Here is a 14,484-nt window from a genome sequence, read left to right on the forward strand (position 1 = left end):
AAAAAAGTGCCAAGAGAATTAAAATCAATTTTAACAATATACTTTAAGACAATGTATGAAATTTTGAATTTCTTGTTGCAAGTGTCATTCTGCAGTTCGGTCAGCCATAGTGTTTCCAGGGATGCCGATATGACTCGGAATCCAAAAAAAAACCTGTTTAACCTTGTTAAGTGAAATGATACATGAATAAAAATGTTTCAAATATATGGTTCATCAATATTCTTATTTAGTATGGATTGTAAAAAAGAGAGCGAGTCCTGAAATATTGTAAATATGTTTTCACTAAAAGATTTCTATATTCAAATGACAGCTGTATGACCTTTGCCTCTAATGTGCAAATTGTTGCTTTATTTGGAATCTGTGTAAGAATAGTACTATCTTTTATCTCTGCTGCTGATGCAACTTTATTTCCATTTTTTGAACCACCTGTATAAATCTCGACTGTAGAACCTTCAGTTAAAGATATGTATATACTTGGTTTTCTTAATTTCCATGTCGATATTTCGGATAAATTTATGATGTTTTATAATGTCCAAAGTTAGACAAATAATCTTGAATTTATCATCCAAAGTCAGTTGCCCCAAAAAGTATCAAAAAACGGCTGAGGATTTTCTGCTGATACAAAGGAAATGCAACTTTATTTTTATTTTTTAAAAAAGAAAAATTATTATTACGAAAGCATTCAAAATGGTGTTTCAAGTAGTCGTATTTGATAGAGATAAAATAACTATCTAATTAAAAACCATAGTGCAATTAAAAATTTTCAATATGTTAAAAATTATTCCATATTTACATTTAATTAATCTATGAAAAGAAGAATATGGATTTTGAGAATATGGCATCTTATTTTTTCTTTGATATTTCGGATAAATTCAAATTAACAAAAAGGTTTGTTTGTACTTGCAAAGTATACCAAATATGACTCTCAAGTTTTTGACTTTGAAAGTCAATGTAAACGTTTATTTTGAGACAGAAACAAACTGTCTTCTTTGTTTTTTCAAAAAAATTGTTATTTGTTAAACAATGCTTTGTTACAAATTAGAATACAGAAAATGATTATTAATATTGCAATATCTTTGCAATAGATATCATAATTATATATATCTAAATTGTTATCATTGTAAAACATCAAATAAAGTCATATTTCACACACCTTGTTACATGTCAGATGAAATAAAAAGCTGTATATTCCGAAAGTGCAAAATAACTACTTATTACAGATAATCTAAACATTATATCTACACAATTTATGGCATCTCACTTAAGTCTGGTGGGATTAAGCATTAAATTACATTTCAAAATCAATATGTAAATAAAACAAACAATGTAACGTAATTCACATACCAGACTGTAAGTATCAACACAGGATATAAGTGTGTTCTATGTAGTTCTTTAAATAAATTATTAATAATATTGAGTTTTTAACTTTTTCTTACACGTTAGACCTCTTTTTCCAGGTAAGTTTATTTGAGGCTCAGCATTACTTATTCTATATCAAATACGTTACACTGTTGTGGATAACGTTATTTATTAAAATTTATGATATCAGTAGAACATGTTTTAATGTTTCAAAAGTGAAAGTCCAATAGCAGCTATAACGATGAATTAGTTTTATTCGTTTAAAAGTCAAATTTTCAGTTTTAAAATAAATTTTAACACCACTGCATTAGTCAAAACCGTTCCCACCTGTTAACTTCCTTTCTACTAGTTCCCATATGATAAGCAATGACATTGAATTAAGATTCATGGTAATTTTGAACCTAGTTAGGATTTTTTTTACACCAAAAAGAAAATTGATTATAACGTAATTCACTGTAACGTAGTTCACGGACTTTACCTTTATTTCAAATATGAAACTGATTACGACGGTTTAAGGTAATGTCTATGTGTAATTTATAATGGGCATAAGTTTGTATCTCAGCCAGGATATTTGAAGTTCTTAGCATTTAGGAACTGTGCGCAAGATCGCGGAACGTAATTCACAATTAAATGCACAAATTGAAAGTTTTGAAAATTCGTGAATTTTTTGACACAAATGTTATCATTTGCCTGTAAATCATTATTCTTTTTTTAATTTTGATAACTTGATGATCAATTTTATCCATGTAACATAACTGTTTCTTTCAATTACAATTTCGTTAAAGCTGTGAGAAAATCGTAACGTAATCCACTGCATTGAATGGGACATTCATATTTCGCAGAGCAAAAATTTTTTTTCGGCTATCGCAGAGAAATTGTAAGTAAATATGAGTTGTTCATCCCTTTGTTGTTATGAAATACAATATTTAGCCTACTTTATTGGTATTAGTGAATTATTTTTTCGAACCTGAATACAACCACCCTTGTTTGTGACATCCTGTTTTGATCAAATTAGGGTTAGAAATCCTTTACTTTTGAAAAGTAAACTGGTTCAATGCATCGTAATATCAATATTTTCAAATCAATCATCACTTTACATAACATTAAACCCCCCAAACAACTAAAGATGTGCGGTTATGTCTTCAAAAATCGTTTGTGAGGTAACTGACTTTGGATGTTATACCTGTTCTTCTTTTATCTTTCTAAGCGTAATAATATTTGTTTTTAATCAAGTGTATTTGATTCTATATCAAATAGTAATTTATTAATTTAGGACAGGGTTTTAATGTTTGGTAAGTCGGGATGAAGTGTACACAATTTATTAAATCACAGGAATATACAAAGATGTATTACGAGTAAAACTACGTACGAGTTAATCGTAACAGTGCACCGGAAGTTTACCCCCTTTTCAAACTAGCAAATTATTCAATTAAACGCTTTTTAAGACAGAAAAAATTAAGCACGATCGTCGTCCCCAGGAATGAAATTATGCCACCAGTGAGAACTGAAGAGACCAAAGAAGGATCCAGGGAGTGGAGGGAGGTGAGGTTCTTGGAATCCCAGCGAGAGGCAGAGGGCAACGGGAGAAATGCAAACAACTCACTAGTGCTACAACCTCGCCACCACGCCGGGTCCCGGCCGAACCAACAGATGGAATCCCATCAGAAGCCCCACCGCCAACACCCGTGATAATTCAACCAACTTTGTCACCAATAATAACAAAGAAAAAAATAAAATCAGCTTCATGGTGTATTAGAATACTTTTTGAAAGCAAAAAATGTCACCCTGAGAGAATTGCACTCACTTATTGGCTTATTAAACTTTGCGTGCAAGGTTGTTGCCCCTGGTGCATGGGGCTTTCTGTCGCCGCCTTATATATTCAACAATAGGCGTTACTTAACAGTATCACAGAATTAAGGTAACAAAGAACATAAAAGCTGAGGTCACAGTATGGACAAACATTTTTGCAATCTTATAATGGCATATCCGTTATATATTCCCAGTCGTGGATTCACAACAACACAATTCAACTATTCACAGATAGCTCGGGGGGAACTAATGGGAGATTTGGCATTTATTTTAGGGGCAAATGGGCTTATGGGTCCTGGCCAAGCCTTTGGGCTGAACATGGTATTACCAGGGATGTGACTTTCCTGTAACTTTTCCTGGTCGTGGCCGCTATTATATTATGGCAGAGCTACTTTGCAAATTCTAGACTTGTTTTCCACATATTGACAACATGTCAGTCGTCCATGTCATCAACAACTCAACATCAAAATCTGATAGGGTCATGAATCTTGTCCGAAAGCTCGTGTTAATATGCCCAAAATCAATTATCTGCAGTAAGCAGTTATGTTTCCCCACAAAACAAAACGTCATTGCCGACTCCTTATTTCGATTTCAGTGGGGCAGATTCAGGCGACTGGCACAGCAGGCAGACCCATGGCCCACCCCACTACCACGCCACATCTTGGAAATATAAAGCTTGAAGCCGATCGAGGACACAACAAAATGTTTCATAGTTGAGTCCTCACTGGAAGGGCTACGTAGATCAATAGGTACAAAGAAAGACACGAGAATCCCCATTTCATTCGAACTGTTTCACAAAATTATCCATTCCCTGCCCAACGTTTGCAATTCTTGATACGAGTCTGGACTCTTTTCAGCAGCATTTACTCTAACATTTTACGGCTTGTTACGAGTAAGTGAAACACTGGCACATATTTTCTCAGATATCATAATTAAGCATCAAAATATTTGCCAGATCACTATTCAAAGGTCTAAAACCCACCAAATCGGCCAATCTGTCATAAAAAATATCACCACTCATATGGAATCTATTATCAGCCCAATCACAATCTTAAATAATTTTCTGCTCCAAAGGGAGGGTTAAAAAGAAATGACAGGTTCTTTACACATTTAAACTCTAAGCCTCTTACAAAGTACCAATTTCAAGCCATTTTACAAAAAGCATTACAATTCATTGGGGTCACAGGTCACTCTAGGTCACATAGTTTTATAATCGGCATGGCAACCGAGCTAGCCAAACAAGGTCTCTCAGATACTGAAATAAAAGTAAAAGGAAATTGGCGATCAACTTCTTATTTAACTTACATTAGAAGACAGTATAGTTGTTCCCCGTTATTATAGCGCCTACTAACTCTACCAAAGATTTTTCAGGTACCCCGACCATTTGGATAGTTGGATAATCAATTCCTTTCTAGGCAGGCCACCATGGTGCATCCTACCGACCAGGGGAAAGTAAACTAAATTTACCTGCAACAATTACTTGGTTAGGGCGTAGGGGTATGCATTGGGATCACTTGGACAAGGCAGTTTCTGGCCATTAAATTCATTCACAAAATACACTGCAGCCTGCATCGCAATAACGCACTTCTCCTTAGTACCACTTTAATCTTTTCCTCAATGTTGCCTATGCTCTTTTGACATGGTGCCCCTCCCGCAGCAGGTGCAAAAATAAAAAAAAAAACAAAACAGGGGTCAAGGTTAACAAGTCTATCAATAAGTTTTTAACCACTGAAGTAAATGGCTGTTATATAAACAATGACTCAACAATTATAGAATCTCGGAAATACAATTGTTCAGGCTTGATGGTACCCATTTGTCAAAAAAAAATGGTCTTCAGGTTTACCTTGATAACCTGCAGGCTGGTCTTCACATGTTTTTAAACAAGATTACCAATCCTCCGAATTAACTCAATGTTTTATTACAAATACTTACTATTTGTGGGTGGACATTGTGTCTATGTCCTGTGGCGGGGACTGGGGGATACTTTTGTGTATATTGGGATCAAGTGGCCCCATAACCTGGTTGTCTTTGCACCCTGCCTCAAAGCAGGGGGCGCGTTTTGGTAACTATGTAATACATAAGTACATGTAGCACATAAGTTGTCTAAAGTAACATTATATGGTAACATCCGTGGTTCATGGCCTGTTATGGCTGGTTGCACCTCCACCTCGCACAGTTGGGGGGAGGCCTCAGTCTTGTAAAGCAAATGGGTACACCAGGTGGCGCTGGGGACAGGTAGAAAGGCAGTCCCGCATACACTGGTCCAGAACGTGTTGACCGCTCGGATCGGGCTTACACTCGCCCCCCCCCCCCCTTTGTGCCCGATGTTATTTTGGTACATTTGTAGGTATCCCCCCCACCAAAAATTGCAGCTTTCTTATCTCCAATTATGTTGATTGTAACAAATGTGTTTTTGTGCTCAAAGTGTCAATAATAAAGCGATGAAACTTAATACAGGTGCTATCATTACAGGTGTTTACATGATAGGATAGCTCTGATCTGAGTTGTCTCTATGTCTGCTATCTTAGTAGGGGATGGACTCCGAAGCAAAGCGCTTGTGCTGCAAGTGCATTGTAGGAGGGTAGTACACTAAGCGGAAAATTGTGTAAAGGGATCATAATCCCTGTATCTTTAATTAATTAGATATCACCTGTGCACAGAAAAGTGTTACGAAACTTATAACAATCTATCTAATAATTTTAGTTTTTAAGCACAAAGCTAGTGAATTGTTGATTCATATTTTAAACAGGCTTTCCAAAATTTTAACAAACAACACTAGTGTATATTATATATTAACATTTTAAAGCTTTGTCTAAACTTCTTAAGATATTTATTTTAAATAAAGATTTCAAATATTAATTGAAATTATTTTGACTTAATATTATTATTTGAAATAAAATAAATTATCAGTTAAAGCATATTGCTAACACAGCTCAAATACAATTTAAGTTTTTCTGATTATGAAAAAAATAAATTAACAATTAAAGCATATTGCTTTCACAGCTCACAAAAAAAAAAAAAAAAAAAACGCATAGTAGAATTTTAGTGACACATTAATCATAAATATTATTTAGTAAAATGATGCATTGAAAAAGCACAAATGTAATAAGCAATAGGAATAACAGCCGACCAGTTGAAAAAATAGGACTTTAAATAAAAGAAGGAAGAGTTATTTGAAGTGTACACTTTATATCATCTAACTGTAAGCGCCAAAACATTGGAGATGTTTGTCAAAATTTATAATATTTGTCAAAATTTTACCTCATTCTAGAAATTGCTCATACGTTGAGCAAGCTCTTGCGTACATGAAAGAGTTAAAATGAGTGATCAAACATGATTAATCTAAAATAAATATATTCAATAAATGGCAGTGAATACAACGCTTTTGTTCTTGTTCCTTTATATGTTGAAAGAAAGATAAGATTGTACACCAATTTGAAACAAAACATAATCTGCGGCCTCCAACGAACTCTCAGCCCAACCATTATGTTCAGCTCCCCAGTAACCGTGGACGATAAATATCTTGTCTTGAGGAAATGGTGATGTCAGGTAGTTTTTGATGTCATACCATCTAGATCCGGGTTTCCAGATCAGCAGCCTACACGGAAAGGATACTATGTAAAACTTGGATTCAATGTTGTGGCCCCGCCCTACCCCCAGGGGTCATGATTTGAACAAACAAAGCACAAAGTATCCTTAGGTGAAGGTGAAGTACTAATATTAGTACATACAAATAGTACATACAAACACGCTTCATTAGTATTCACAAAGGAATGCTAATTCAAGGATAAAAAGAAATTTATTCACATCAAAGCAAAGGATTTTTACAAGCAATCTGAAATATAATCCACGAAAAATATACAGATAACACTACTTCATTATTAATATGTTTCGTGTTGGATTTTGTTGAGATGTCATTAATGCTTTATTTTAAGGGAGCTATTTGATGAAATTTAGCAAATATAATTATATATATTTCTAAATGTTAAACGTCATGTGTGCTTATTGTTTTATTCCTAAGAAAACAGTACAGTACATACAATGCCTTTATTTTTTGCAGTAAATGCAATATTTAATTATTTGAGGAAAAAACGTGATTTTGTAGGTACCCAATTTATTTAAATATTTTGCTACATGTACATATATTTGCTATTTTTGTAAATGATGGACTGCATTGTTCAAAGTTAAATTCTGAGTAAACTATATTTATCTAGAAATTGCTCAATTGTTTGCTTTAAGTAATTTATGAATTCGTTTTGTTTGTTTATGTTACGATCTTTTAATAGAAAAGCCGTACGTATTCAACTTTATCCGGTCTCAATATAAATGTAAATAGAAAACATGTAAATTGTTAAATGCAGTAATATGGTATACACGTTCATGTTATATGGAAACTCGGTAAATGTGTCAAATCTGGTAATCAGAAAGGCATTTAAATATTCGAAAATTACCCAGGGTCGTGTTAAAGATCATCAGATTTTATATAGCGTGAAGGACAGAGTTTGTAATACAAGAGACGTTTGCGGGAGTTTTTTGTGCGCATCTTTCTGCGCAATCGAAGCTCTTCAATCGAAGGAGTCTGGTAAAATGGGAAGGAATGTTGGTAAAATCAGGTGGCAAATGCTGGCCGGGCCAAAGGACAATTATAATTTATGAAAGGCATATCATTTTCTTTGTTTTTATAAAAAAAGAATAAGATAATAAAATTTTAATTTATCTGAAAATTTCAGTTCAATTATATAGGTATTTTGTAAGAAATTTGAAAAAAAATAAAATGTGCCCGGTTGTAAAAAGGTGCCTCATTTTACCAGGACACACAAAGATGGCGCCGTAGAGATCTGACATCGTCTGTCAAGCGGTCGAAACATGTTGAAAATGACTGATCGCGATCGAGTTGGGGGGAGATTTGTGAAAAAGGGTACAATGAATAGAAGATTAAACATGATGAAGATACGTGAGGCTACTGTGTAAGTATACATTGATATAATAATTACACATTTTTTGTCCTTTCATATCGATTACTTTATCAGCGTTTTTATCAGCAACAGTGATGCATTTGATCTTTTGTCTTACAAAATGAGGCTATTGAGTAGCTATTGACATTTGACAGTATGTGAATTAGATTACTAATCACAGTAATTCGCAGACCTGGTTCAAAATTTGCATCTGGGTCGAACTTGCAGACTAAATATAAAGCTTATGTTTTTGATATTCAGCAGTAAACAAAACACAACTTGGGTATTTATACAAATATTGATTTATAAATTTATAAATTTTATTACTAAGACTAGGTTGTTGTTTACTTTCAGGACTCAAAATGTTGCACAAACAGAAGGGCACACATGTGAATCGAATGATGAATCATGGAGAAAAGGGAGGCGAATCGTTGAGTTGGATCATATGGCGAAACAAATGAACTGTTGGGATTGTGGGCACACACTGACTTTAAATAACATCGTAAATGAAAGGCGTCAAGGGTTTGCTTCAAACCTGACTATTACCTGTGAGTGCGGTGTTCTGAATGAAGTAACAACTGGCAAGTCACACAGAGTTAATAAACGCGGACCTGCTGTGTTTGACATAAACACAAAGGCAGCTTTAGGTATTGATAGTTTATATACCATTATAGTCAATATTTAAATATAAAAATAACAATAAAAATTTTATGTGATAAAATTGAATACGTTGATTGACAGACATTTAGCAACAATTGATCATTATAGTAGAGGGTGGGGCACTGTCATGATTAGCAACTGAAAATATGGGCAAACTTTATCTTGCTAAGAAGAATTTACTTGTTTATTTATTATTCTGTTTTACCTTTTTCTTGTATGTACCTTATTGCAGCTGAAGTAAGTAAAACCGTAAGCTTGTAGTAGTTCTACCACTATTTATAGTAGTGCTAACCATACATCTATCTGTTGTAAAATTACCGGTATACTGGGTAATAGCTACTTAGACAAGAATGTCACGCTTTATACCCTCCTTTTGTGGTGCTTGGTACTAACAATTTTGTAACCCTTTGCACTCCTTCTGTGCTACATGTAAAACCTATATTTCATTGATATATTTCTAACAGCTTGCCTACTAGATTAGAATAATGACTCTTTTATCACTTTTATAAATGTAGCTTTGATAGAAACAATTATTTAAAAGCTATATTGAATTTAATTGTTTGATTTGAAAATATGTAATTGCTTTCCTATCATAAGAAAACTTTAATATTCCTTTATATCATTATCAGCCATAATTTCTACCAGTAATTTGTTGTTTTTGATTTTTTAACATTCTTCATATGTGTTGTTATTAGACTGACATACGATTAGATATATATAAAGTGACCTTAAATTATTATACAGGTATGCTTCATAGTGGATCCGGGCACACACAGGTCACCAACTTTATGTCTTCCATAGAGATAGAGGGTATGCACCATAGAACTATGAAAGCCCGTGAGTGTGAAGTGGAGCCACATATCCAATCTGTTGCCCAGCAGTCATGCAGTGAGGCCTTATTGGAGGAAATACAGGGCAATGTATCAGCAAGAAGGTACATGCTATATGGTTTTTATATACCCAAAAGATCATGTTATGCCAAAGTGTCCATCATCTCCATCCTCTATAACACACTGAAATGACAGGTTTCCATACTGTTTCAAGTTCTGTAGGTCAAAGATCAACTTCACACTGATAGGTCCAAATTGGGGCTGGTTTATATATAACCCTTAGGCCAGATTTGATTACATGCTAAAGTGAGCTAGGATAAGCACAATTTATAAAAAAAAAGGAAGTGCTGTTATGAATAATTGATGACTCACTCTTATACTTTTGCTATAAAATATATACCGGTATACATTATTTCTTACGAGTCTTAAAATGAGTTTTCTTGTTTCCAGTGTAAATGAATCCAATGACGGTCAGCAGGCTCGCAGCTCTGGGGAGTTTAAGTACGACATGGGATGGCAGAAGCGTGGGTCAGGAAGGGCCTATAACAGTAAATCTGGAGTGGGAACATTAATCGGCAACAAGTCCGGGAAAATATGTGGCTTTGGTGTTCGATCAAAGGATTGTCGCAAATGTTCCTTTCATACAAATATGGGGAAAACTCCTCCAGAACATAAGTGCTGTAAAAATTGGGAGGGCTCGTCAAAAGCAATGGAGAGTAACGTTGCAGTTGAATTAGTGAACAAAATTGAAAAAGAAAATGTTGAAGTATCAGTGTTAGTTATGGATGACGACTGCACAACAATGGCACGAATCAATGAAGAAATTCCACATCCGGTGATCAAATGGAGTGACATTAGTCACACTAAAAAGCATCTTGGTAACAGTTTATACCAACTACAAAAGAAACACAAGAATTTCAACAACAATTGTGTCAAGTATTTTCAAAAATGCTTCTCTTACGCTATTGTACAAAATAAAAATGATACAGAAGCATTAAAGAAAAACCTAAAGCAAATAGTGCCACATGCTTTTGGAGAGCATGACCAGTGTGACTCAAAATGGTGTACTTATAAAACTAATCCTGAAGAGTTCCGCCACAAGTCCCTTCCATCTGGAAAAGATCTACAGGGTGATGAATTAAAAAATGACCTGAACATTATATTTGAAACATTTATCAATAATGCTCACAAGATTTCCCCTGCTGCATCTACTAGAGATGTTGAATCATTCAATAATTCAATTGCTGCAAAAGCCCCCAAAAGACTGCACTATTCTTCATCATCTAGTTTGCAAAATAGAGTTAGTTGTGCAGTAGCAGAGAAAAACATGGGCTCAACATACGTCAACAAAGTTAACGAACTGGTGGGTGTTTCGCCTGGACGAGTTTTTCAAAAACTTGCAGAAAAAAAAGACAAAACGCGCAAACGCAGACTCGCGTATGAAAATACAAGAGAATTCAAAAAAAGAAAACTTGAAAGAAAATTAAAAAACAGTACCATGAATTCCGCTTCTCAAATTCGGGAAGGAGTAACTTATCAGTCATCTGTTGATTTGACACAATCTGACGGCGAGTTTGTCAAAGAAATACCTGCTCCAAGCATTGTACCAACTGTCACTCCATGTATATTACCAAAGAAATATACCTTTGTGTATTGTGACATCGAAACAACATCTCTTAATAAAACGTGTGATATCATTCAGATTGCGGCTGTTTCAGAAAATGGCAAGTTTTCGAAATACATCTTACCTAGTCAACGAATTTCAACAGCAGCTTCTCAAGTCACTGGACTGACTGTTCATGGAAATGTTTTGCATTTGAATGGTACTCCTGTAACATCCGTTTCATTGCAACTTGCATTGGCATCATTTCTGGCATGGTTAGATGATCAAAAGCCTTGTATTTTTGTAGGACATAATTTCTTGAGGTTTGATTTACCTAGGGTCTTACGAAATTTTGAAATTTGTCATTTTCTTCATGCTTTAGAACCAGTTGTATTAGGTGTAGTAGACACACTACTTCTGTTTAGAGAAGTTTATCCTGGTCTGGAAAAATATTCACAAGAGTTTCTTGTTACATATTTTTTAAATGAAAACTATGCAGCTCACAATGCTGAGGATGATGTTCTTGTTCTTCAAAAACTTGTTCAACATGTAAAACCGTGCACTGAAGTTCTTGTACGCCACAGTTCAAGTATGCATACCTTGGTTGAGAAGTACCTTTTTGACAAAATTGTAGATAAAAACTTAAACACCTTGTTAGTTTTATGCAATGATAAGATACTTTCAAAGCAAATGTGTAAAAAGATTGCTGAAAGTGGATTAAACTTAGGTCATCTAAAACTTGCTCACACCAGAGGTGGTTTAAAAACACTCTTGTCTGAAAAATTCGATGGGAAACCTCGAGTAACATCAAAAAAATGTTTACTTGAAAAAGTAAATAAGTATTTTGAAGACAAACAGTAAGGCAAAACAAATTTTAGCTGAATGTAACAATAGACATTAGACGTTTAATTGGCTGTATTTGTACATGTATAGTTTTTTTGCATCTTAGTTTTACAAGCTCTGTATAGCTGTAAACATTTGAATGTATATATGGCCATACCAATTAGAAAAGTAAATAATATTTCTGTAGTTTTTTAATTTCAGCATTTAAGGGACATTATCCCTCTGCTAAGAAGGATAACTTCTTTTTTAAATTTTTCACAAATTCATCATAGATCTAATGTAAATTTGTAAATAAGAAAAACAAAACCCTGTATGTAACCTGCATTATACCACGTTGTATAAGGTTTTGTATTTGGTTTTAAAGTCATTGTTGTGTTCATGAAAATCAATATTAGAAATTTAAAATTTCCATAGTGAAATTTAGAGGAGAGGGTCAGGACCCCTTAAAGAGGAATTTCAGATGTAATATGTTGCATTGGGGTTTTTTTGTAATTGAAATCAAAATCTAAGAAAAAATGTATGTTTTTCTTATGTTGATGCATATTTTACAACCTCTGACATTGAAAAACGTCTAACATCGTGCTAGCAAATGTTGTTTTATTTACTAAATGAATATGATGACCCCCATTTTTCTTTATATCATTATTATCAGTATACTTAAATGTACAATATGTATGAATTTAAAAAAAAATAAATTCGTCAAACTTTTTTTATTGACTTTTTAATGCGTAAATTGTATAAATTATGCGAAAACAATGTACATTTGGTTAGATAAATGATAATTTGAAAAATGATATTCTGTTTGTGTTTTTTCTTATATTCAATCAATATCTGAATTCAACATCTTGTTTGTAGTGTATACTGACTTGTATGATAAAATGAAAAAGTTAGAACTCTGATAAATATATAAAAAGTAGTATATTTTTAAGATAGTGTGTAATTGAAAAATGGTCAGAATTTCACTCAATAATTGATTAACGGTCAGTTTTAAAAATTCTTCACAACAAAAAAACTAATCTGATAACCATACCTTTTCTTTTTATATTTGCATAAAGCATACTCTAAGGAAGGAAATATGTAAAAAAGAAAAAAAAATAAATTCGGAAAAAAAATTATAGAAATCGTCTTTAGGACAGGCAATAAATCGTCGAGTTTTTTATCATTCTTTCGAAAGCCAGAAATAATAGTTATCTACCAGAGATATAAATTTATAATTTTATTAAATTTAAGAAATGCATGGGTTTTTTTCATAATGCTTCATTTTCGCTAACTTTGTGCTATTTTGACGGAAAAAAGTAGAGAGATGATCAAACTAAAAAAATTACGACAAGTATGAATGACAGAGAAATTTGTTAGATGTCTCATTTAATTTCTTGAAATATTTTTTAATTGAAAATCATATTAGGCCTGTAGGAAGTCAAGATGAATTTAAAAGTATAATTAAAAAAAATCCCGAGCAGGTAGGAATTCAATGGCATCTTTTCCCTTGTATTATGAGATATGTTTGAACATATTTCAAATAATTTGATAAAAGTCCCGATATAAATATACATGTATATATCATGTTCCTAATTTTAAGGTCTCTTATTAATTTTTCACACTTATTTTTAAATGCCTCTATTTGATTTTATCAAGTTATCTTACGACAAGAAATATAGAGTTCTTTTGCACAATGCGAGAACGACAATGCTTAATGGTTTCGTAGAATTACAAGAATAACTCTTTGTCATGTTAATTAAAATTCCTTTCAGATAAGTACATTGTGTGTAATTCATTTGTGAAATTTATGTGGAAATTGAAAAATCCTTTAAAAATCATTTGTTCCCTAAATGTGATTCCTGGTAGTTTTAAATTTGGCAATTCCAGGTAATACATACAAAAGATATAATTTCTAAATCCACACAATATTCATAAACCGCTTACCAGAAGAAACCGAACAACATGTTGCATCCTTCTCCGTTGATTTACATCTTATCTTGCGTCGAAATTGAAAGTGAGTATATTGTTTCAAGATAAAATCTTATTTTTCATTAGGCTTGTCTTAAATCAGCTTTTAAATAATTATTGAGCATACAGTACATTGCAAATTTGAAATGATAGCAACTACCCTTTTCTGTTAAGTATTATATACAATGTATGTGAGAACCAGAAATGCAATTATATATCTTTGTTTAATTTATCAGCAAAGATACATGTACGGGATCTGTCGATGGCTCTCGATTAGTCTACAAGGTTAACGTAACAATAACAAGTTACTTTTCCCACATAAATTAGGCCTGGTAAACTTATATAGCTGCATTATGAAGATACATGATTTTTGGAATACATGTACATCAGTACTTTTCATATGATTTAAAAAGAAATTCCATGCGTTCCGAATAGACGAGTATCCGTTCATGATCATTGAACTGATACACTTTCTGCA

The 14,484-nt window shown here is 33.2% G+C and overlaps 1 protein-coding gene across 3 annotated transcripts; it reads left to right on the forward strand.

Annotated features, from left to right (window-relative positions):
* The first annotated feature begins 7,696 nt into the window (after window positions 1–7,696).
* On the forward strand, window positions 7,697–12,853 carry LOC134238828 (uncharacterized). 3 transcript variants are annotated; one of them, XM_062720937.1, is made up of 4 exons: window positions 7,697–8,135; window positions 8,478–8,770; window positions 9,528–9,717; window positions 10,064–12,853. In XM_062720937.1, exons 1-4 carry the CDS (start codon window positions 8,035–8,037, stop codon window positions 12,075–12,077), a joined length of 2,598 nt encoding a protein of 865 aa, XP_062576921.1. In that variant the 5' UTR covers window positions 7,697–8,034; the 3' UTR covers window positions 12,078–12,853. The 3 variants fall into 3 exon arrangements, with proteins under 3 accessions (XP_062576921.1, XP_062576920.1, XP_062576922.1); XM_062720936.1 differs by having other exon boundaries at window positions 7,697–8,770; XM_062720938.1 differs by lacking the exon at window positions 7,697–8,135 and having other exon boundaries at window positions 8,639–8,770; window positions 9,016–9,717.
* Window positions 12,854–14,484: the final 1,631 nt, after the last annotated feature.

The sequence above is a fragment of the Saccostrea cucullata genome, unplaced genomic scaffold (assembly GCF_032062105.1).
Source record: "Saccostrea cucullata isolate Sc308-1 unplaced genomic scaffold, CSIRO_AGI_Scuc_v1 ctg257, whole genome shotgun sequence".
NCBI lineage: Eukaryota > Metazoa > Mollusca > Bivalvia > Ostreida > Ostreidae > Saccostrea > Saccostrea cuccullata.